Below are 20,769 nucleotides of genomic sequence, written 5' to 3'. Positions count from 1 at the left end.
AGCTTCCTCCTCCTTCACATCATGTCCTCCTGGCTCCTGCTTATCAAACATTTTATTAATTAGGTAATTCAGTAATTATCAGACCCAAGTATGTGCCAGCCATTGTTTAGCTTCTGCCCTCATGCAGAATAATTTTTTCAGTTGGGGAAAGACAAATGAGCCCATAATGACAGACTGCAAGGCAGTGTCAAATGTATCAACATCAGTTTTCCCGCCTCTAGCTCAGGTTCCTCACCCAAGATACTAAGCTCATAGATGTAGAGAAAGGAGGCTTCCTGTCCCTAACAAGTTATTACTGCTGTGTATTTAACTCCTTTACTGTTCAGATGCTGAGGTTCCCGAGTATAGGCACCTTGCAGTACTCACCTTCACGTTCCGGAACAGGAGGCGCTAAGTGGGAAAATGCGATGATGCAACATTATCTTCCCTTACCTGGGGATGTCTGAAATGATACAATGTGCTTCTGAGCATTGACACGGTGCCCCCCGAACTTTCAGGTTTTAGAGCCTTTTGGATTTTGAATGATCAGATTAAAGATACCCAACTGTCAATGTATGCAAATATTCAAAACGTCTGAGAACCATGGAAAACCCAAACAGTTCTGTTCCCATGGTTTTCTGATAGGATGTACTGAGTCCTTATTGCTGTGGACACCAGAAGGTGATGCGCTTGTCAACTGGCTGTCGTCAACATGCCAAATTCTATATGAGGTACTGGGAACCCAGCGTGATACAAGGTGCCACACGATCCCATAGCAGCAGAGATCTAATTAAACTAAGTTTAAAAGTCAGAACAGAATTTCTAGATTATGCCCATGATTTATAGGCAGAAAGTGACATTTGATGGTATGTAGGCATAGGTGGGGAGGAGGGCTGCTAGGAAAAAGGCGATAAAGAAGCCCAAAGGTGGGATCTGGTATAGAGAGGAGCTGGCCATACAGAAGCCATCCGAGGCTCAGGCGCTGCCCTTCAGAATCTTGAAGCTAGCAGCAAAGATGCTGTCCTTGCAAAGTAGAAAGGAGACCCACAATGTTAAAGCTTGGCAACCAAGGGGAGGACAGCTCCCTGGAAATGTGCCCAAGAATGAGATGAGATGGGGAGTTTAACATTGTATGTGTACATGTGTGTATGCACATGTGTGTGGGGACCAGATGTCACTGACACATGTGCTCCTCGGTTGCTCTCCACCTTACTTTTTGAGCCAGGGTGTGTTGCATGAGTTCCAATTGGTCTTAACAATAAAAATCCAGAGTCAGATATTATGGCGTGAAAGCTGAAAGTTCAGAGAAGCAGAGCAGCTGGTCACTAGTTCTCATCTCTACGAAATCCTCAGACTGGATGGGGTATCCTGTCTCTACAAATCCTCAGACTGAATGGGGTATCCTGTCTCTACAAATCCTCAGACTGAATGCACAGAGAGAATGCTAAGACTGACTACACTGAACTCCTGTCTCCTTCCACCTTATATGCCTCTCTCCTCCCTAGTGCTGGGACTAAGGGTGTGGGATCCCAAGTGTTGGGATCACCTTTGTGTGAGCTCTGTTTCTCTTTTAGACAGATTCAATCTAGTGTAGCCCAGGGCGGCCTTGAACTCACAGAGACCCATCTGCCTCTGTCTCCTGAGTGCTGGAATTAAAGGTGTGTGCTACCACTGCCTGGCTTTTATGGCTATCTAGTAGCAGATCTAGCTCTGTACTCTGATCATCAAGCTAGATCACAAACAAAATATCACTACAAGGGTGTCTCACTGAAACTGCAGCTTACTATTCCGCTAGCTTGGCTGGCCTGCAAACCCCAGGGATCCTGTGTCTGCTTCCATAGTGCTGGGATTGCAGGCATCTGCCACGCCTGGCTTGTTTATGAGTGCTGGTGTTATGAACTCGGGTCCTCCTTTTTGTGCTCCAAGTAATTTACAAAATGAACCACTCTCCTAGTCAATTAAGATTGTTTCATCATTGTTTTTTTTTCTTCTATAGAAACTAGGAGGCATTTAAAGAATCATAGGAATGCATCTAGATTATATTTCTACATTATTCTAGGTGCTATGTGGAGAGGGGATTGTGGGAGGGTAAAAAATTATAGCATTAGTCGGTTTCTACAGAGAATGGAGTTTGAGAAGAGGCATTGGTGATACTGCAGGCAGAGCAGCCCCATGTTTAAAGAGTACTGATGCAGTCAATAGGCTGCGGGAATGGTAGGTACCTGACATGATTAGAATGGGTAGCAGTAGGATGTGCATGGGCTGGGCTGTTGCATGTAATAGCTGTTCAATGAATGTTGGCTTAATAGTAAACTCGCATGTTCTTCAGCTGAGACTCGACTGCACCCAGACTATACTTACCATTCTCTGGGTTGTTTTTTTTTTTTTTTCCTGTGTTTGCCTCACCTTATAAGATCACTATAAATAAGGAAAGAGAGTCATTGTAACATCAACTGGTTTGCACTTAAGACCCTCCCATCCACTTCCTGAGTGCTGAGATTGCTGGCCTGGACCACCATATCCGGGTTAAAAAGTTCTTCCCTAGGCTAGAGATGTGACTTTGTCAATAAAGCACTTGTCACTTGAGAGTGTGGGTTTCCAGAACCAACATAAAAGCCAGCTGCAATAGTGTGTTCCCACAGTCCTGCCGTTCCTTCAGCAAGGTGGGACGTGGAGACGGAAGAACCCCCAGAAGCTTGTGGGCTAGGTAGTCTGGGAGGCACAGTGCCCAACAAGAGACCATAAAGGGAATAAAAGCATGTATTTTAGAATTCTTGGACTCTATGTACTTACTATCTATATACTGTCAGAAAATTTTCCTATCCCCGAAACTTCCATTTTATTCCTTGCATAAGGTTTAGTGAAATCCCATCCTACCTTGTAGGGTTGTTGTAACAGTGGGATAAAAATCTTTCTAACCAGTGGAGTTACAGTGTATATAAACAGAGCAGTCTGGGACTAGCTCGACACAGCAGGGTTGTCGCCACTAAGGCCCCATACTGCAGGCAACGGGAGGTCCAGAACCTGACTCCTGATTACAGCCTGCGGCTCACTCAGAGGGTGGCCTCGATTCCTCTAAGACATGTAGGGTTAGATATATGGCGCTGCACAGGGCAGATGCCCTGAAATATGGACCGCAGATACAGTTTGTCTGAGTGATTGATCGCCTAGGACTCGCAGCCCTGTGTTCTGTTCACTCTGATGAAGCTGCCATTGCTTGACTGGGGGTCTGCTTGGGCACTGCACAAGGACAAAAGGAGCGCATTCGGAAGGTCACTTACAGACCATCACTGAATGTACTGCGCTTCTGTAATGACCGGTCCAGCCGTGTTTCATGGGTGTTAACGTCAAACATGAGGATGGCTTGCCTGTCATGAATCTCCCATGCAGATGGCTTACCAAAGACTCAGCTTGCCTGGCAATTGGCTCGACCTCAAACGTTTTGAAAACTATTGTTCAGAAGCCCCTCATAAGCTAAGTTCCCTCCGCAAGCTCGTCATCAACCAGTGCTTCTTTGTTTTCGTTCTCCAGGTTTCCCCTAGCTTCTAGAAAGACTTGTAGTAAAGAGGCAAATCAGATGAGCCGATCAGGCAGTCTGGCTTCGAGACCCAGGTCCTTATGTCACAGCAGTCTAGGCCTCGGTATCCTTATCTGCAAAATGCCCCACGGTGCTCCTGGGAGAGTTAAATTGGGTAACAGTACAAAACTTACATGAATACAGTTTATGCCAAAAGAAAGAGCCAGGTGCTGTGATCTCAGCTACTCTGGACACTGAAGCAGGCAGATCATTTGAGTCTGAGAATTTGATAGCACCCTGGGAAATATCTTGTCTTAAACAGAACGTGAATAATTTGTATGACTTGACTGGATGAGAACTGCAGGGGTCCCCAGCTTTTGTATCTGCAGCAGATAAACCATTCTCTCCTTACAGCTCAGATAACTGTCTGGTCAGACCCTGGGGGTCCTCTTTGCTCTAGATCTTAATAGCATCCTTCTTCCCCCTCTTATCCCTAACCCTACAACCACTCCCAAGTCCTCCCCCTGTACTCCCTCCCAAATTCATGGTGTCTTTTTTCTTTCAGTGTTATTGTTGCATATGTATGAATATAGAAATAGAACCTCTGAGTCCATTTAGTTTTGTTTGTATGTTTAAGATTTCAGGGATGACCATTCCTATCGGATAATCATTGGGAGCTCATCCCTGGGAGGGTCTAGTCCTCCCTCTCAGCAGCCTTTAGTCTAGAGACAGGCTCTGTAAGGTATCCCCATCCCACGTTAGCAAGTCTATAGGCATTGTCCTGCTCAGGTCTGGGCTAGGCAGCCGTATTTTCCAGGTATCGGGTATAACTTCACTGTAATTTCTGGGGGATACAATCTCACAGCAGATACACTGGACCTCTGGCTCATAAAATCTTCCTGCTCTGTCTTCCATGAAGTTCCCTGAGCCTGAGAGGTACAGGATCTGTGCTGTAGATGCAGCTCCTGGGGCCGAGTACCCCATTGGTGTTCTCTATGTTTTGACAAGGCATGTTTTTGATTTTCTGTAATGATCTCCATTGTGAAGAGAAGCTCCTTTGATGAGGGGTGAGTGCTATATTTACACCTGGAAATTTTGAGCTAGCAAGCCCAGATGAGAGAGAACACACAGTGTTTCTTTGTCTGGGTCTGGGTTACCTTTACCCAGTGTGATCTTTTCTCCTTCTGCCTAATAACCTACGTGCTTCATGACTTCATTTTTATGGACAGCTGAATAGTACTCCATTGTGTATACGTGCTGTATTGTCATCCATTTGTCAGTTGACAGACACTTAGGTTGTTTCCACTCTCCAGCTATTGTGAATAGAGCACAGAGCAACCATTGAACGTGACTGAGCAAGTATCTGTGGAGTAGGATGTCAAGCCCTTGGGACATATGCCAAGGAGTGGCAGAGGGGGCGTCATTTGGTAGATTTATTTATAGCTTTTAAAGAATGCTCCACACATATTTCCAGAGCGACTACACCGGTTTTCAATCCCAGCAACACTAAATGAGGGTTCTGCTTCCCCCACATTCCCTGTTGGTTGTTTTGTTGATTTTTTTTTTTCAATTCTGACTAGAGTAAAAGGAATCTCAAAGTTGGGCTATTTGTTTTATATCTAGTTTTTTGAGATCCTTATATATTTTGGATAATATCTCTCCATAAAATGTATAGTTTTTCTATTTTTAAGATGTCACTTTGTGTGAAGGATGGTGTCCTCTGTGCAGAAGCTTTTGGGTTTCATGAGGTTGTATTTGTTAATTGTTGATCTTAGTGCCTGTGCTAATGGTGTTCTGTTCTTTTCCTGTGCCAGTGAGTTCAAGAATATTCCCCACTTTCTCTTCTTTGGGTCAATGTATCTGGATTTATATTGAGGTCTTTGATCCATTTGGAGTTGAGTTATGTATAGGATGATAAGTGTGGATCAATTTGCTTTCTTCTACACGTAGTCATCCAGTTTGACCAGCACTATTTATTGAAGATGCTGGGTTTTTTTCCAGTGTATATTTCTGACTTCTTTTTAAAAATTATGTCCAGGCCGGGCGATGGTGACGCACGCCTTTAATCCCAGCACTCGGGAGGCAGAGGCAGGCGGATCTTTGGGAGTTCGAGACCAGCCTGGTCTACAGAGCTAGTTCCAGGACAGGCTCCAAAGCCACAGAGAAACCCTGTCTCAAAAACCAAAAAATTATGTCCATAGGCGTGTGGATTTGTATCTGGGTCTTCAATTAGATTCCATTTATCTACTTGTCTGTTTTTGTTCTTGTACCATGCTGGTTTTATTACTATAGTGTTGAGTACATTTTGAGGTCAGGGATGGTGATACCCCCAGCAGGCCTTTTATTATTCAGGATTGTTTTAGCCATCCTGGATTTTCTGTGCCTGTATGAAGCTGACAATTGTCCCTTCAAGAACTGTCAAGAATTGTGTTGGAATTTTGATGGAGATTGCATTAAATCTGTAGATTGCTTTTGGTAGGATGGCCATTTTTACTGTGTTTACCATACAAGACTTTCCCTTGCTTGATTTGAGTTACCCCAAGACATTTTATAAAATTTAGGGCTATTGTGAAAGACATTGTTTTCCTGATTTCTTTCTCAGTCTGTCATTTGTATATAGGAGGGCTATTAATTTTGTATTCAGCTACTTTGCTGGAAGTATTTATCAGCTGTAGGAGTTCACTGATATAATTTTAGGGTCACTTTTGTATACCATCATACAAATAAATATAAAAATTCAAATAAAAATAAAAGTACTTTGACTTCTTCCTTTCTGATTTGTATCCCCTTGGTCTCTTTTACTTGTCTTATTGCTGTAGCTAAGGCTTCAAGTACTATACCGAGTAGGTGTGAAGAAAGTGGGAAACCTTGTCTTGTTTCTGATTTTACTAGAATTTCTTTGAATTTCCCACCATTTAAGTTGATGTTGCCTATTGGCTTATGGAAAACTGTTTTAATTATGTTTAGGTATGTCCCTTGTATCCCTTTATCAGGAAGGGATATTAGATGTTGTCAAAGGCATTTTCTGCATCTAAATGAGGTGGTTGTGTGGTGTTTTTGTCTTTCAGTTGGTTTGTATGATGGATTATATTTGTCATTTTACATATATTGAAGCATCCCTGCATCTCTGGGATGAAGCCAACTTGATCATGGCGGATGATCTTTCTGATGAGTTCTTAGATTCTGTTTGCCAGTATTTTATTGAGAATTTTTGCAACTATGTTTATAAGGGAAATTGCCCTGTAATTCTTTCTCTTTGTTGTCTTTATAAGGTTTGGGTGTCAGGGTAACTGACCTCATAAAATGAATTGGGCAATGTTCATTCTGTGTCTATTTTATGGAATGATTTGAGGAGTATTGGTATCAACTCTTCTTTGAAAGTCTGGTAGAATTCTGCACTAAAATTATCTGGCCTATTTTTGGTTTTGGTTAGGAGACTTTTAATGACTGCTTCTGTTTCACTAGGGATTATACGTCTGTTTAAATTGCTTGTCTGGTCTTGATTTAACTTTTGTAAGTGGTTTATATGGAGAAAATTGTCCATTTCTTTTAGATTTCTAATTTGTTGGAGTATAGGTTCTTAAAGTATGTCCTTTTGATTCTCTGGATTTCCTCGGTGTCTTTTGTTATGCCCCCCTTTCATTTCTAATTTTGTTCATTTGGATCTCCTCTCTCAGCCTTTTAGTTAATTTGCCAAGGATTCGTCAATTGTATTGATTTTTCTCAAAGAACCAACTCTTTGTTTCATTGATTCTTTGAATTGATTTTTTTTTTCATTTTATTGACTATCAGTTAAGACATTGTGTCCCAGTATGCGGCCAGTTTTGGAGAAAGTGAGGAGCCGAGGTGTACTCTCGTGTCTGGGAGAAATGCACCGTAGATGTCTGTTGGGTCATTTTGGTTGTAGCATCAGCTCCAGCAATTCTCTGAGCAGTTTTCGTTTGGATGGCCTGTTTGTTGATGAGAATGGGGTTTTCAAATTTCCCACCATCAGTGCCTGAGAGTCAATTTGTGATCTAAGCTTTCATGGTGTTTCTTTATAAACTTGAATGTCCTGTGTTTGGTGCACAGATGTTAAGAACTGCAATGTCCTCTTGGGGTATTTTCCTTTGACGAGCATGTAGTGTCCTTCCCTTTCTCTCCTCGATAGTTTTGGTTTGAAATCTATTTTCTCAAATATTAAAATGGCTACAACAACTTGCTTCTTAGGTCCATTTGCTTGGAATATCTTTTTCCATCCTTTTATTCCTAGGTGATGTTTATTCTTGATGTTAAGGTGTATTTTTTGGATGCAACAGAAGGATGGATCCTGTTTTCCAATCCATACTGTTAGTCTGTGTTCTTTTTATTGGGAAATTGAGACCACTGATGTTGAGACATAGCAATGAGCAATGTTATTTTTGGTTTGTTTGTTTTTTGTTTTGTTATTTGGTGGTGGTGGTGGTGGTGGTGGTGGTGGTGGTGGTGGTGGTGGTGGTGGTGGTGGTGGTGGTGGTGGTGTGTGTGTTTCCTCTCTTGATTTGCTTATCTGGTATTATTTATTCCTTGTTATGTTATTGACTGTGGTTAATCTCCTTAGGTTGGAGTTTTCCTACTATAGCCCTGGATTTATAGATAGATGTTGCTTAAATTTGGTTTTTATCATGGAATGTCTTATTTTCTCCATCTGTTCTGAGTTTTTCTAGGTATAGAAGTCTGGGCTGACATCTGTGGTATCTTAAAGTTTGTAGAACATCTGTCCAGGCCCTTCAGGCTTTTACAGTCTACACTGAGGAGTCTAATAGGTCGTTACTAGGTCTATAATTAGGTCTGCCTTTATATGTTACTTGAGCTTTTCCCCTTGCAGATTTTAATATTCTGTCTTTGTTCTATATGTTTAATGTTTTGATTATTATGTGGCAAGAGGACTTTCTTTTCTGATCCAATCTATTTGGTGTTCTATATGCTTTTGTACTTTGATAGGCATCTTTTTCTTTGGATTAGGAAATTTTTCTTGTATGATTTTAGGTTTGGTCTCTTCATAGTGTCTCAGATTTTTTGGAAGTTTTGTGCCAGGATTTTTTTTTTTTGCATTTAACATTTTCTTTGATGGAATAATCTATTTCTTCTATTATGCCTTCAGTGCCTGAACTTTTTCTCTTCCACGTCTTATATTCTGTTTGGTGAGGTTTGCCTCTCAGGTTCCTATTCAAGTTCCTAAATTTTTCTTTTTCAGATTTCCCTTGGTTTTCTTTGTTGATTCTGTTTCCACTTTCAGGTCTTGAACTGTGTTCTTCACTTCCTTCCACTGTGTTTTCATAGATTTCTTTAAGGGATCTGCTTCCTCTTTAAGCCCCTTTGTCATATGCATAAAGGCTGTCTTTCTCTTGTGCTTCAGCAATGTTGGAATTCTCAGGGGTTGTCATAGTAGGGCTGCTAAGCTCTACTGGAGACATGTTGTCCTGGTTGTTACTGTTTTTTTGTTTCATTTTATGCTGGCATCTAGACATCTATCTAGATGATTGTAATTTTAGGTTCTAATCTTTGATCTTGTCTTTTTGGTTAGGTGGGTTTTTTTTTTTCCCCCGCTTGACCTGTGTTGCTTTCAATTCCTGTTAGGGGAGAGTGGTGGCTGTGTGTTACTTTGTAGGGAATTCTTTTGAGATTGGTCTAGGTGTGTCCATTAAGGGTTCAGGCAAAATGTGTTTCTAGTATTAGGAGGAGACACTTAGGAATGGGGAGGGATTAAGAAGGGGTCGGTTGCTATGGTCCACAGGAGGGATCTGCCTAGTCCCTGGTAAACGGAGCAGAAAATGAGGAGAGGCCACATAGGTGGTCTGCTGCAGAGTTTGGGATGACGCTTGGGGATGGGCTTTGGAGGAGTAGAGGCAGAGAGAAGATCTGAAGCTCACCTACCTGCTCCACTGACCTGCTTGCTTCTTTATCAGGCTTGGCGGATGGATGCCCGAGGAATGCCACCTGGAGTTGGGGGCTGGGATAACAAGAGCAGTGGACGGGAAGGTTGGAGAAAAAGATCTGTGTGATCCACTGGAGACTTGGGGCAGGGAAGCAAGGGAGGGAAGGGCACAGCAGATGCTCCAGAGCTGACTGCGATTCAGGATTAGATTGGAGGAGAGAGGGAACAGGCAATGCTCTGGAGGTAGCCTGCCTGCTTCGCTGGCCAGAGTAGTTGGCCAAGATAGTTATCAGGTCTATTTTGTCTTTTGAGATCCCTGTTCAGATTCATAGCCCATTTTGAAGATAAGATTCCAGGGGTCTAAACAAAATCCAGAAAATTCTAGTTTCTTCGGCCATCCTTAACATTTACATTGCAGGGAAGAGGCTATTGCTGCTTCTTGGAGAAAAGATAATCATGATGAAGGCATCATTAAGAAACATTAAAGCTGGGCTGGAGAAATGGCTCAGCAGTTAAGAGCACTGACTGTTCCTCCAGAGGACATGGGTTCAATTCCTTGCACCCACAAGGCAGCCCACAATTGTCTGTAACTCCAGTTCCAGCAGACCTGGCACCCATGGCAAAACACCAATGCACAGAAAATAACAAAAGAAATACTAAAACTTTATGATGCCGAATTTAAATTATGAGAGCTTCACCATAAGAAGGTGTGAAATTTAACGTCATATCTGTAATAAAGGAACTTTATAAGACACCCTAGAACAGCACTTAAAATACAACGTTACGAATGCAATGTCACTAAAATGCCTTTGTGGTACCCTCTGCAAAGGGGAAACATTTCATTCAATGATCACACTATAGCTATAAAGGATGTTCTATTATTGGTATTTTGCAGAGTGGACAAGAGAAGTTTAAGCTGTTTGTCCAGGGCTTTCGAACTGCTTTTCAAGAAGAGCCAGGGCTCAGTTTCCCTCCATCTGCAGCCACACCCCTGACCGGACTGCTGTGCAGCCTCTCCATGCTCCTACCATTCTGGGAGCATTTTCCATAAATGTGGAGACAAATAAATCAAATCATAGTGAGTTATTACTTGATCAAGTTCTTGATTATTGATCCACACTGTATAAAATTGATGTGTATCTTAGACCTAGCTCAAATGTCCTAGAAAAAGTCAGCAAAGACATTCTTAACGAGGGAGGGAATTTAAGTGTTGCCCACAGGATCTCTTTGCTGATTGCAGACCTGTAAATAGTGCTTGTAAACTGATCTGAAGGATGTTGCCGCTGCTGCTCCTCCTCCTCCTCCTAGTCCTTTTCTTCTTCCTCCTCTTCTTCCTCTTCCTCCTCCCCCCATCTTCTTAGAAGAAGTTAAAATCCTTTATCACCATCTAAAGCTAGATACTTACTCATTTCTGACAAAAAAAAATCGGTGCCTGGAATTGATTAGATATCCTCTTTCAATTCCTCCACAAACTGTTTCTTATTAATAAGGTTAATTCCCAATTTATCTGAGGAGATCATTAAGGCATTAGAGTGTGAGATACCTACCAGAACCTCTAATTTAGCAGAGTTTTTCTCAATTATCTCCAGCAGGAGGGATGAACAAGAATCTGAAAGAAAAAGTCACCAAAGCATCAGAATTTATCATTTTTCTTTTTCAGCAAGACGGAACTGGTCCTGTATCTTTAAAAACATTATAGAGAATATGTAAATAAAGACCAGAAGAGGGGAAAAAGATGGCTCAGGGGTTAAGAGCACTTGCTACTCTTCCAGAGGCCTCTAGTTCTGTTTCCGGCACACTAGTCAGCCAGCTAACAACTACCTGTAACTTCAGCTCCAGGGGATCCAACATCATCTTTGGGCCTCCACAGGCAGCTGTATGCAGGTTCATTTACATACACACAAATAAAAGTAAAAATAAGTTAAATTTCTAAAAACATAATACAAGATAATAAAATTGTCGAATGAGGGAAAAATCTGTGGATGGATTGTGCTTATGATATTACATAGAGGAAACAGCGGGAAAGAAATGCCCCCTTTCATTTACTGTGGCTCGTGTGAATCCATACGTGGATGGGAAAAATAAGCCAGAATACCGAACTGTGACGGCCTCCGTTGTGTGGAGGTAGAAGGATCGCGTGGTTGTTTCTCCTCTCGTCTCTTTGCACTTGATGTGACTGAGGCCCCTTTGGCTCACTCCATGTCTGCACTTCTCTTCTATAGAGTCAATGCCTCTCACGGATTTAGGAGTGGGTCCATAGAGAATTTTCTTATATTGAAACTACAAATTCACATATTCATTCAAATAGAACTTGGAATTTTTGTATAAACAGTAGGTTGCTCTGCCTTCCAGGGCTTGTGTAGCAAAAGCAGTCTTCTAAGTAGGTGCCGGCATCCTAGGCCTGTGACTTGCGATTGCCGTCGTATTCCATCCAAGGAACATCTCGCACTGGTCATGGATTGTTCCCTGGGGAATGGCGGATCTGGCTTCAAACTTCACATATGAAACAGTGCCGCATCAAGATGGATCCAAGTGAGCTCTCCAAAGCCATTTGTTTACCAAGGAACCAAATAGCTAAATAATAGCAACTAAACAACTTGAGCCAGATTTTGATGTGTTGTCTTCCGTAATGGTTGTGCCAACTGTCTCCCAAACAATATAAGATATGATATTTCTCAGTTTTCAATTTGCCCACCAAATGTGGTGGCCTTCTCAAGCGTGGTCCTGCTGATCTGCGTGTGGGAACTAAGTTTCCCTGTTTTCTGTGAGTTTAAGGCTTTAGTTCTGTGTGCTCTTCAACCAGACTTTTCTCTGGTGACTGTAATGATTTTGTCCAGTTTTCCATGGGCTCTCCTTTTTTTCCCTATTGCTGAAGTTCCTGATAGATTTTATGCAGATGTTAACTCTTTGTTGTACTTTGTCATTAAATATAGTATTTGTTTGGAGATTGATCTGGTTAAGTTTAACTTCGGGAAATGCTCTTTTGCATTCATTAAAACCTGATTTTCTTCTATTAAAATTGTGATTAATGGGAGTGGCACAGTCTCTAAGGCTGAGACATTCTTGCGATCTTGAAATAAATTCATTTGTTCTTGAGATACTTTTAATACATATTCACTTTTCTAAGAGTTCATAGGCAGGGCTGGGTTGAATCTTTTAAAGTGAGATTTGAACTCTTCTAATTTTCTTTGATTGTTTGATTATATTGTTTTTATGTGAAAATTATACTAGTCTCTTAAAATTAGTATTTAGCCTTGTTTCTATTTTCTTAAATTTTCTGTTAAGCAAGTTAATAGGGGCTGAGTGGTTTACGCACCTGCCGCACAGACACGGAGTTTGCTCTGTTATGTCGAGCCAGCTCTGGCCATGTGTCCAATGTCTGCTGGAGCTGACTCCATTTAGGATCTTCTCTCTTTTGTGCACAGGGCCTCCTGCTGACCACACCTGGCTTCAGGGTTGTGAACTGGACAGGTTCTTCTACCCTTTTGGATCCCCCCAGATTGAGTCCTTTGGGGTGGCTGATGTTCTCCGTAGAAGTGTATCACAGTACACTGGGGATATGGGACACGAACTCAGTGCTGAGATCTCCACAACTTCAAATACTTTTCCATCCCTGTGCGTGCGTGCGTGCGTGCGTGCGTGTGTGTGTGTGTGTGTGTATGTGTATGTGTGTCTGACTCCACCAGGTTAAACACAGGCTCTCTCACTGGTGGCTGCTCCCTGTTTTTGGGCACCCAGGATATCTCCGTTTTATTTATTACTTTAATTTCATTTTATATGCATGGGTGTTTTACTTGCATGTGTGTCTGTGTACTACATATGTGCATGGTGCCCACAGAAGCCAGAAGAGGGCATCAGATCTCCTAGAACTGAAGTTAACACATGAAAGTAAGTCAGCATGTGAGTGCTGGGAATCAAACCCAGGTCCTCGGAAGGAGAGACGGTGCTGCTAACCCCTGAGCTACCTTGCCAGCTGGGTAGCTCGGCTTTGAACAATAGTTTCTCTATGATGGTGCCCAGCCACTGTCCTCCTAGTCACACAGGGTGACAGTGCAATTCTCTACTGTTGACCCAGCTGCCAGAGGAGCTGCTGCCTGTCCAAAGTCTACACCTGGGTTGGAGGCAGCTGACAACTGTGGGCTTGTCCTGCAGGTAACACTGTCATTCTCTGTACACAAACACCACGTGGCTTCCTTTGGATGGTGTTCCTGCTGCCCCTCCCCCTCCAGGAAGCCATGTTCTACTTGGCTTCTTTTTGGCCAGCAGCTAGTCTTTTGAGTTCTGCTTTTCAGCTAGTTTATCGTTGTCTTTGGGAATTTCCAACACTCTTCCTCTGTTTGAAATAGAGTCTGTTCTTTCTTGTGCTCACTCTTAGCCTTAACCAAGTCACGTAAAGGCAGCTTCTTGCTCACCCTTGTACCCCCACATTAAATTTTCTTTATTAATCTCAGGAATTGTATTTATGGGCTGGGGAAATGGCTCAGTCAGCAAAGTGCTTCCTTGTAAGCATGGAGACCAATTCAACCCTCCAGAACCATGTAAAACACCCAGCCATAGTGGTACACACTTGTAATCTCAAGCCAGAGCAATCTCTTGTCTGCCAGCCTAGCCTAGCCATTGCATTCAGGGCCATGTGAGAGTCTCTGTCTCAATCAGCAGCATAGATGGCATCTGAGGAGTGATGCCCGAGGCTGACCACTGGCTTCCATATTCAGGCACATGCCTGAATGAAGACCCACATTCACATGAACACACATGCACACATACAGAAAAATTTTCTTTCTGATTTCTATAACTCCTTTCTCTCGTCCATAAGTATGTAGAGTCTTCATTTTGGGGATCCCTTGCTTTTACCTAATAGTTACTACTATTCACTTAATTTCTTCAAATACTCCAAGCATACTTTCGTAAATTTACTTGCCCTATTGCCCACCTCTTCTGACTGTTCTGTGATGGCTCACATTCTTCCGTAGTTTGTGGGTTTGACAGTAAGCTTCTTCTAAGTGTGGATTGTTTCCTTTGGAAGCCCTCTCCAGGTACACCAGATTTGCTTTACAGTGCAGTGCAAACTCACCTCTCCCTCCTAAGTGAGCTAGAGAGTTTACTGTGAGCCACATATGAATGAGTACAGCCTTAGGGTGTGAGTTGCCCCAAATGGTATTTCTCCTCGAGGAATCAGTTACATGAAACTTTTATAGACCTAGAACAAAGAAAAGTCACGATCAATACATTTGCCATGTATGTTGAGGGGGCCACCGTGGGTTAAAGCAAAACAAGGAAGACTCTGCTATAGGGATAAATGTCACATGTTGACAGTGTTAGCTTTGGGGGCAGTAGACATTGGTGGTTGGTCAAGTTAATGCTTTCTAATGTTCCTATTGGCTAAGTCAAAGTGACATTAGATCACATATAGAAGAGGCTTATAGATGACTTAGGAGAGAGCTATGGGGCTGGTAAGGGGACTCCACAGAACAGGTCCTTGCCTAGAAGCCTGACCCCAAGAGTTTGAGCCCTGAGTCCCTCATGGTGGAAGGAGAGAACCAATTCCTGTAAGTTGTCATTTGATGGCCACCCGTATGGTGTGACCTGTGTGTTCTCTCTCACACACAGACAAAATAAAGATAATTTTAAAACTTAAGAAGAAAATTTAGCTGGGCAATAGTGGCTCACACCTTTAACCCCAGTATTAAAAAGGCAAAGGCAGGCAGATCTCTTGATTTCGAGGCCAACCTGTTCTACAGAGCAAGTTCCAAGACAACCAGGGCTATGAAGAGAAATTTAGGCTGGGGGAAAAATTAAGAGATATCCAAGAACTTTGTATTTCAAGCTTCAGCATCCCAGCTCTCCAGAACCACAGTGCTAACCATCTAATCCACATGCAGTCCTCCGAGACAGACGCAGTAGGAGACCTCTGGTTCATATAAGCAGGATCCAGATTTCAAGTTCCAGGGTCAGGGTCAAATCACTGCTGCACAGAGGTTGAATGACCCCATACCTGCCCTCAGTGCTGGGTTTTGAGCTTCTGGTTTCTTCTGGCCAAGTAGATCAGCTCTGAGGCCACAGAGAGAAAGCTTTCTTGCTTATTCCCTTGGGAGGTGTGCAGACATTTTCTAGACCCCGTCATAGGTCAGGCAGTAGCTGTCACTGTAGGCCTCCTGCTGGCAGCACACTCTGAGGTACTCTGGAGAAGTACCTCAGCTTGACCTTCAGACTTCGACATTAGCCTGCTGCCTGGCACGAGGACTCTCTTTATCTGACCTCAGGCTTCCTGGGAGTCTCAACAGCTCTCACCCAGGTTTCTCATTGTGAGTTTCATCACTGTGTAAACACTGTGCTCTCTGTGTAATACTTTGTGTGACTGTATTTCATTGTGAATACTTAGGGGCAGGCACGTGCCTTCCACATGTTCATAAGACACTAGACAGGCCCTGTGCAATTTCTCTAATGATGAAAAACATACAAAGAGCTTTTAAACGTGTTTGAAAATGTGTTAATTTTTATTTTTTCCTTTTATGGAAAACAGATTTTTTTTCTCACATGACATATCCTGATTATAGTTTCTCTTCCCTCTACTCCTCCCATTTCTTCTCCCCTGTGTTCCATCCAGATCTACCTCCTTTCTGTCTCTCACTGGAAAACAAACATTCTTCTAAGGGATAATAAATAGTATGATAAGATAAAACATAAACTAGTGTAAAAAGAGTGATATATATATATATATCCCCTATGTATATTATATATAACAAAAATAATAGGATAATTTTTTTAAAAAATAACCCTGACACAACATTGTGAGGGAAGGAACCTCCAAAGATGCCCTGTTTTCTGTTGGCCATCTACTGCTGGGCATGAGGCCTACACTTAAGAGTAGTTCATTTACCCAGTGAGACTCCCTTGGATAAAATAAAATTTTCATTTGCAAATAGTTTTCAGCTAGAGATAGCTTCTGGCTTAGAGATCAAGGAAATTATGAGATCTCTCCATTTTTTTTTTTTTTTATTTGTAGTTACTTAGTGCTATGAGCTTGCGTCTTAGAAGCACCTTCATTGTGACCCATGAATTTGGGCATGCTATGTATTCATTTCATTCAATTCTAGAAAGTCTCTGATTTCTTTCTTAATTTATATCTTGACCCATTTTTTAAAATTCAGTAGTGAGCTGTGCAGTTTCCATGAGTGTGTAAGCTTTCTGTTATTTTCATTGTTGACATCCAGCTTTAGTCCACAGTGGTCAGACAGGATGCAGGGTATCATTTCAATTGTCTTGTATATATTGAGACTTGAGACTGAGTATGTGGTCTGTTTTGGAGCAAGTTCCATGAGGTGCAGAGAATCTCTTCTGATTAGTTTTTGTTTGAAATTTATTTTATCAGATATTAAAATGGCTACACCAGCTTGCTTTTTAGGCTTAGAATATCTTTCCATTTATTTACCCTAAGGTGATGTCTATTCTTGCTGTTAAGGTTTTGTGGTTGGTTTTTTTTCTTTTGGATAGAGCAGAAGGATAGATCCTATGTTCCTGTCCATACTGTGTGTTTGTGTTTGTGTTTGTGTTTCCTTTCTTTTGATTTGTTGGTCTGAGACTATTCTTTATGTGTTCTCGGCTGTGGCTAACCTCTTTAGGTTGGAGTTTTCCTTCTAGTACCTTCTATAGGACTGGATTTATAGATAGATATTGCTTAAATCTGGCTTTCATCATGGAATGTCTTATTTTTCCATCAATGTGTTTGAAAGTGTTGTGGGATATAGAAGTCTGGGCTGGCATCTGTGCTCTCTTAGAGTCTGTAAGACATCTGTCCAGGACTTTTTGGCTTTTAGAGTCTACACTGAGAAGTCAAATGTAATATGAATATATATATATATATTATATGTAATATGTATATGTTATATGTAAATTTAATTTATATATTACTTAGTATTTTTCTCTGCAGCTTTTGATATTCTTTGTTCTGCACATTTAGTGTTTTGATTATTATGTACTATGGAGATTTTCATTTTTGGTCCAATCTATTGGATGCTCTGTAAGCTTCTTGTACCTTCATACACATCTCTTTCTTTGGGTTAGGGAAATTTTCTTCTATGATTTGATTGAAAATATTTTCTGGGTTTTTGACCTGTGCTGCTTCTCCTTCCTATTATTCCTGTCTCTTCACAGTGTCCCAGATTTCCTGGATGTTTTGTGACAGAAATTTTTGGATTTAACATTTTCTTTGACAGAGGTATTCATTTCTTTTATTGTTTCTTCAATGCCTGAGATTTTTCTCTTCCATCTCTTGTATTCTGTCAGTGAGGCTTGCCTCTTGAGGTTCCTATTCGAGGTTCTAAATTTAAAATTTTTCATTTCCAGATTTCCCTCGGTTTTCTTTGTTGATTCTACTTTCATTTGCAGGTCTTGAACTGTTTTATTCTATGCTTTTCTTTCTTCCATTTGTCTTTTCACCTCTATCACATTCATAAAGGCTATTTTAATGTCTTTGTCTTGTCCTTCAGTCTTGTTACAATACTTGGGAATTACTGTGGTAGGGTTGCTGGCCTAGTGGAGACATATTGTCCTGGCTGTTACTGTTTTTTTATGCTGGCTTCTAGGCATCTGAGTTTGGGAAGATTGTAATTCTAGGTGCTGATATCTGGTCTTGTGTTTGTTGGGTGAGTATTTTGTTCCTCTGTTGCCATCTCTGGTTCTTAGGAGGGTATGGTGGCTGTGGTTCCTGATAGGAAATTCTTTTGGCATCCTGGTAGATGTGCCCTCTGATGGGAGAGTTCTAGGTAAAATGTGCTCAGGTATTAGGAGTTGACTCTTAGAAATGAGGAGGACACTAAGAAGGGGTGCTGAGGTGATCCACAGGAAAGAGGGTAGGAGGATGGTCCACCACAATCCGCTTAGTCCCCTGGGAATGGGAGCAGAGGGGGAAGAGAGACTGCAGCAAGTGGCTGCTTCAGAGCTTGGGACAAGATTTGGAGCAGAGGAGGGGAGGTGAAGACCTGCCATTAGCCTGCCTGCTTCCCTGACCAGAGTCAAGAAATGTGTTAGTTCAAGTAACCTTTTCCTCCTCCATCCTTTTCAGGACCGAGTTGGAAGAACCACATAATTATGACACAACAATTTCGTATCTGAGTCAATCTAGCAACTCCATTAACCTGTGTGCGGCAGGAGAAACTACTGACAGTAAGTCTGCTAAGCCAATTAATATTATAACCCTGTGAGGAGTGAAAATGTGTCGAGATGGCCTTTTCCCTGTAGCTAATGATATGCTAAGATGTTCGCATCCGTTCTGCTCTGCCACCGTACTTCCTCTTTCTCTCTCCCATATCCGTCTCTTAGCAATCTATTTCAGTCCAGCTGGGCATCAGCACTGGTCCAGACTCCCGATAAATGACTCCTACTCTGGACCTCTTCCTTTCTGCCATTTCTTTTCATCTCCGGTCATCTTAACTGCTTTGCCCTTTGTAGGTGTGAAGAAGAAAAAGCCAAGACACTGTGATCCAATTTTTCTCACTTCTCTTAAGGAAGTCTCACCTCGCTAATCATAGCATCTGTGAAGTTAGTGTATGGAGAAAGAGATGACACGGCACGAGAATTAGACTTCGTGTTCTAATTAAGAAAGGGGGTTTGATCAAGTAATGAATGCCTCAGTCCAGAGCTAAATTCTCCAGTCTCTGATGATGCTCAGCATGCTTTATGCAAAGGAGACTCCCGGCGGAAAGGAACAAGAAGCAGAGACGCAGCATTACTGCAAGGTTCAGTGTCTTTGTTCTGCGGACAGCATCATCCAGTTCTCTGCAGAAGCCATAAACATTAGTGCTACAGTAACTACCAGGCTAACAGAGCCAGCACTATAGATTGTCTCTCTCTGCCCGGTCCTCTGTGCTGATACCTGTGAATTGAAAGCTTCCTCCCCCCCCCCCCCACAGCAAGCAACAGGAGACTAAAGATTAGAGAGGTGGAGCCGTACATGGTGTGGTAGAACAGTAGCACAGAACCGGCTCAGCCTGTCTGGACACTCCATGCCCGTTCCCATAAACCTAGGCTGCATCTCACTCGGGGGAGCTTATCTCCGTTGTAAGGAGGCTCCAGATGGTCTTCTGGCTCAATAATCGCTGTATATGCAAGAGGACTTAGGTTCTAGGAAATAAGTCACTATTCTGGAATATATACTTAGAAAGTTTGTGATATAAAACATGAAGGCATATTGACATTTCTGTAGCAGGCTTTTTCTTTTGATCCACCAACCAACTCCCAAGTCACAACACAGAGACTTATTAGTTAGGAATGCTCAGCCTAGCTTACGCTCATTTCTGACTCTTTTAAGTTAATTTCTCTTTGTCTACCTTTTACCTTAGGGCTTTTTTACTTTCTGTGTATCTTGCTTTCACTACTTCTCATGTCTCCTGGCTGGCGGCTGCCCGGCTGACCCTGGGTCTCTCCCTCATTCTCACCTCTCTTCCTCTCCTTCTTCCCCCAGGCCTAGATTTCTCCTCCTCTTTATTCTCTCTGCCTGCCGGCCCGCATATCCTTTCATTGCCTAGCTACTGGCTGTTCAGTTCTTTAGTAGACCAATCAGGTGCCTTGGCAGACAAGGTGAAGCAAATGCAACCCATCTTTATAAAATTAAACAAATGCATCACAAACAAAAACACACCTTTACACAGTTAAAAATAATATTCCACAACACATTTTGCTCTGCTTTCCAGGAGTGGAAAGTTGAATAACTACTAGAAAATTCCATTGGGCAAAGTCTCTTATCAGTGATGGCTGATTTAAGCATGGGATAGAAGTTCTGCTACTGATTAGTAATGTCTGCCATAGGTATAGGATTTTGCTGTTGTCGTTTGTTTTTTGTTTTGTTTCTTATTCATTGCCTACCCCACTACAGTGAAATCCTAAAGTCTAAGAAGTCAGACACTTGTCCTTGTCCTTGTCCTTGTGCCCTGATAAAGATCACCTGTTGTCCCATTGGCAATTCTGTCCCTTGAAACAAACCTAGCAGCTGGGGTGCTTGGCTCAGACAGTGTCCACCATTACAGAGCTCAGTCTCATTGCAGGATTCAGGCTGTTCTGGAAATTACACAATTGTCCATAGAGGTCATCAAGAACAGGGCTCTTGTGACTGTGCCTCTTTCTGGTGCCAGGGAATTCTAGAGGGGTCTTTGGAGAGACTTGGGGACACCCTTAGAACATGAAGTTTTAAGCTAGGAAAGTGTTTCTCTTGAGTGGCCTGGGGCAAGCTTCTTCAGAGTACGAGTTTCCACACTGGTACGGTTTGAATGTTGGTAAAGGAAAGGTAAATTAATAAAGGTAAAGGAAGTGTATTGTCTACACTTTAAAGATGTTCACTGCTTTATATTATTAGTTATTTAGTGTCAGTGACAGTCATCTA

The 20,769-nt window shown here is 42.1% G+C and overlaps 1 protein-coding gene across 4 annotated transcripts in view; it reads left to right on the top strand.

Moving 5' to 3' along the window:
• The window catches only part of Fyb2 (FYN binding protein 2), a 106,381-nt gene that overhangs the window by 53,166 nt on the left and 32,446 nt on the right, over positions 1-20,769 (top strand). For all 4 annotated transcript variants that reach the window (XM_050136341.1, XM_050136339.1, XM_050136338.1 and 1 more), the window contains exon 5: positions 18,457-18,557. In XM_050136341.1, the coding sequence (XP_049992298.1) occupies positions 18,457-18,557 (101 nt within the window). The remainder of the gene's footprint in view (positions 1-18,456; positions 18,558-20,769) is intronic.

Source organism: Alexandromys fortis, unplaced genomic scaffold (assembly GCF_014885135.2).
Source record: "Alexandromys fortis isolate MF-2015 unplaced genomic scaffold, M_Fortis_MF-2015_v1.1 scaffold_13, whole genome shotgun sequence".
Classification (NCBI taxonomy): domain Eukaryota; kingdom Metazoa; phylum Chordata; class Mammalia; order Rodentia; family Cricetidae; genus Alexandromys; species Alexandromys fortis.
This window is presented reverse-complemented; position numbering and strand designations above follow the sequence as displayed.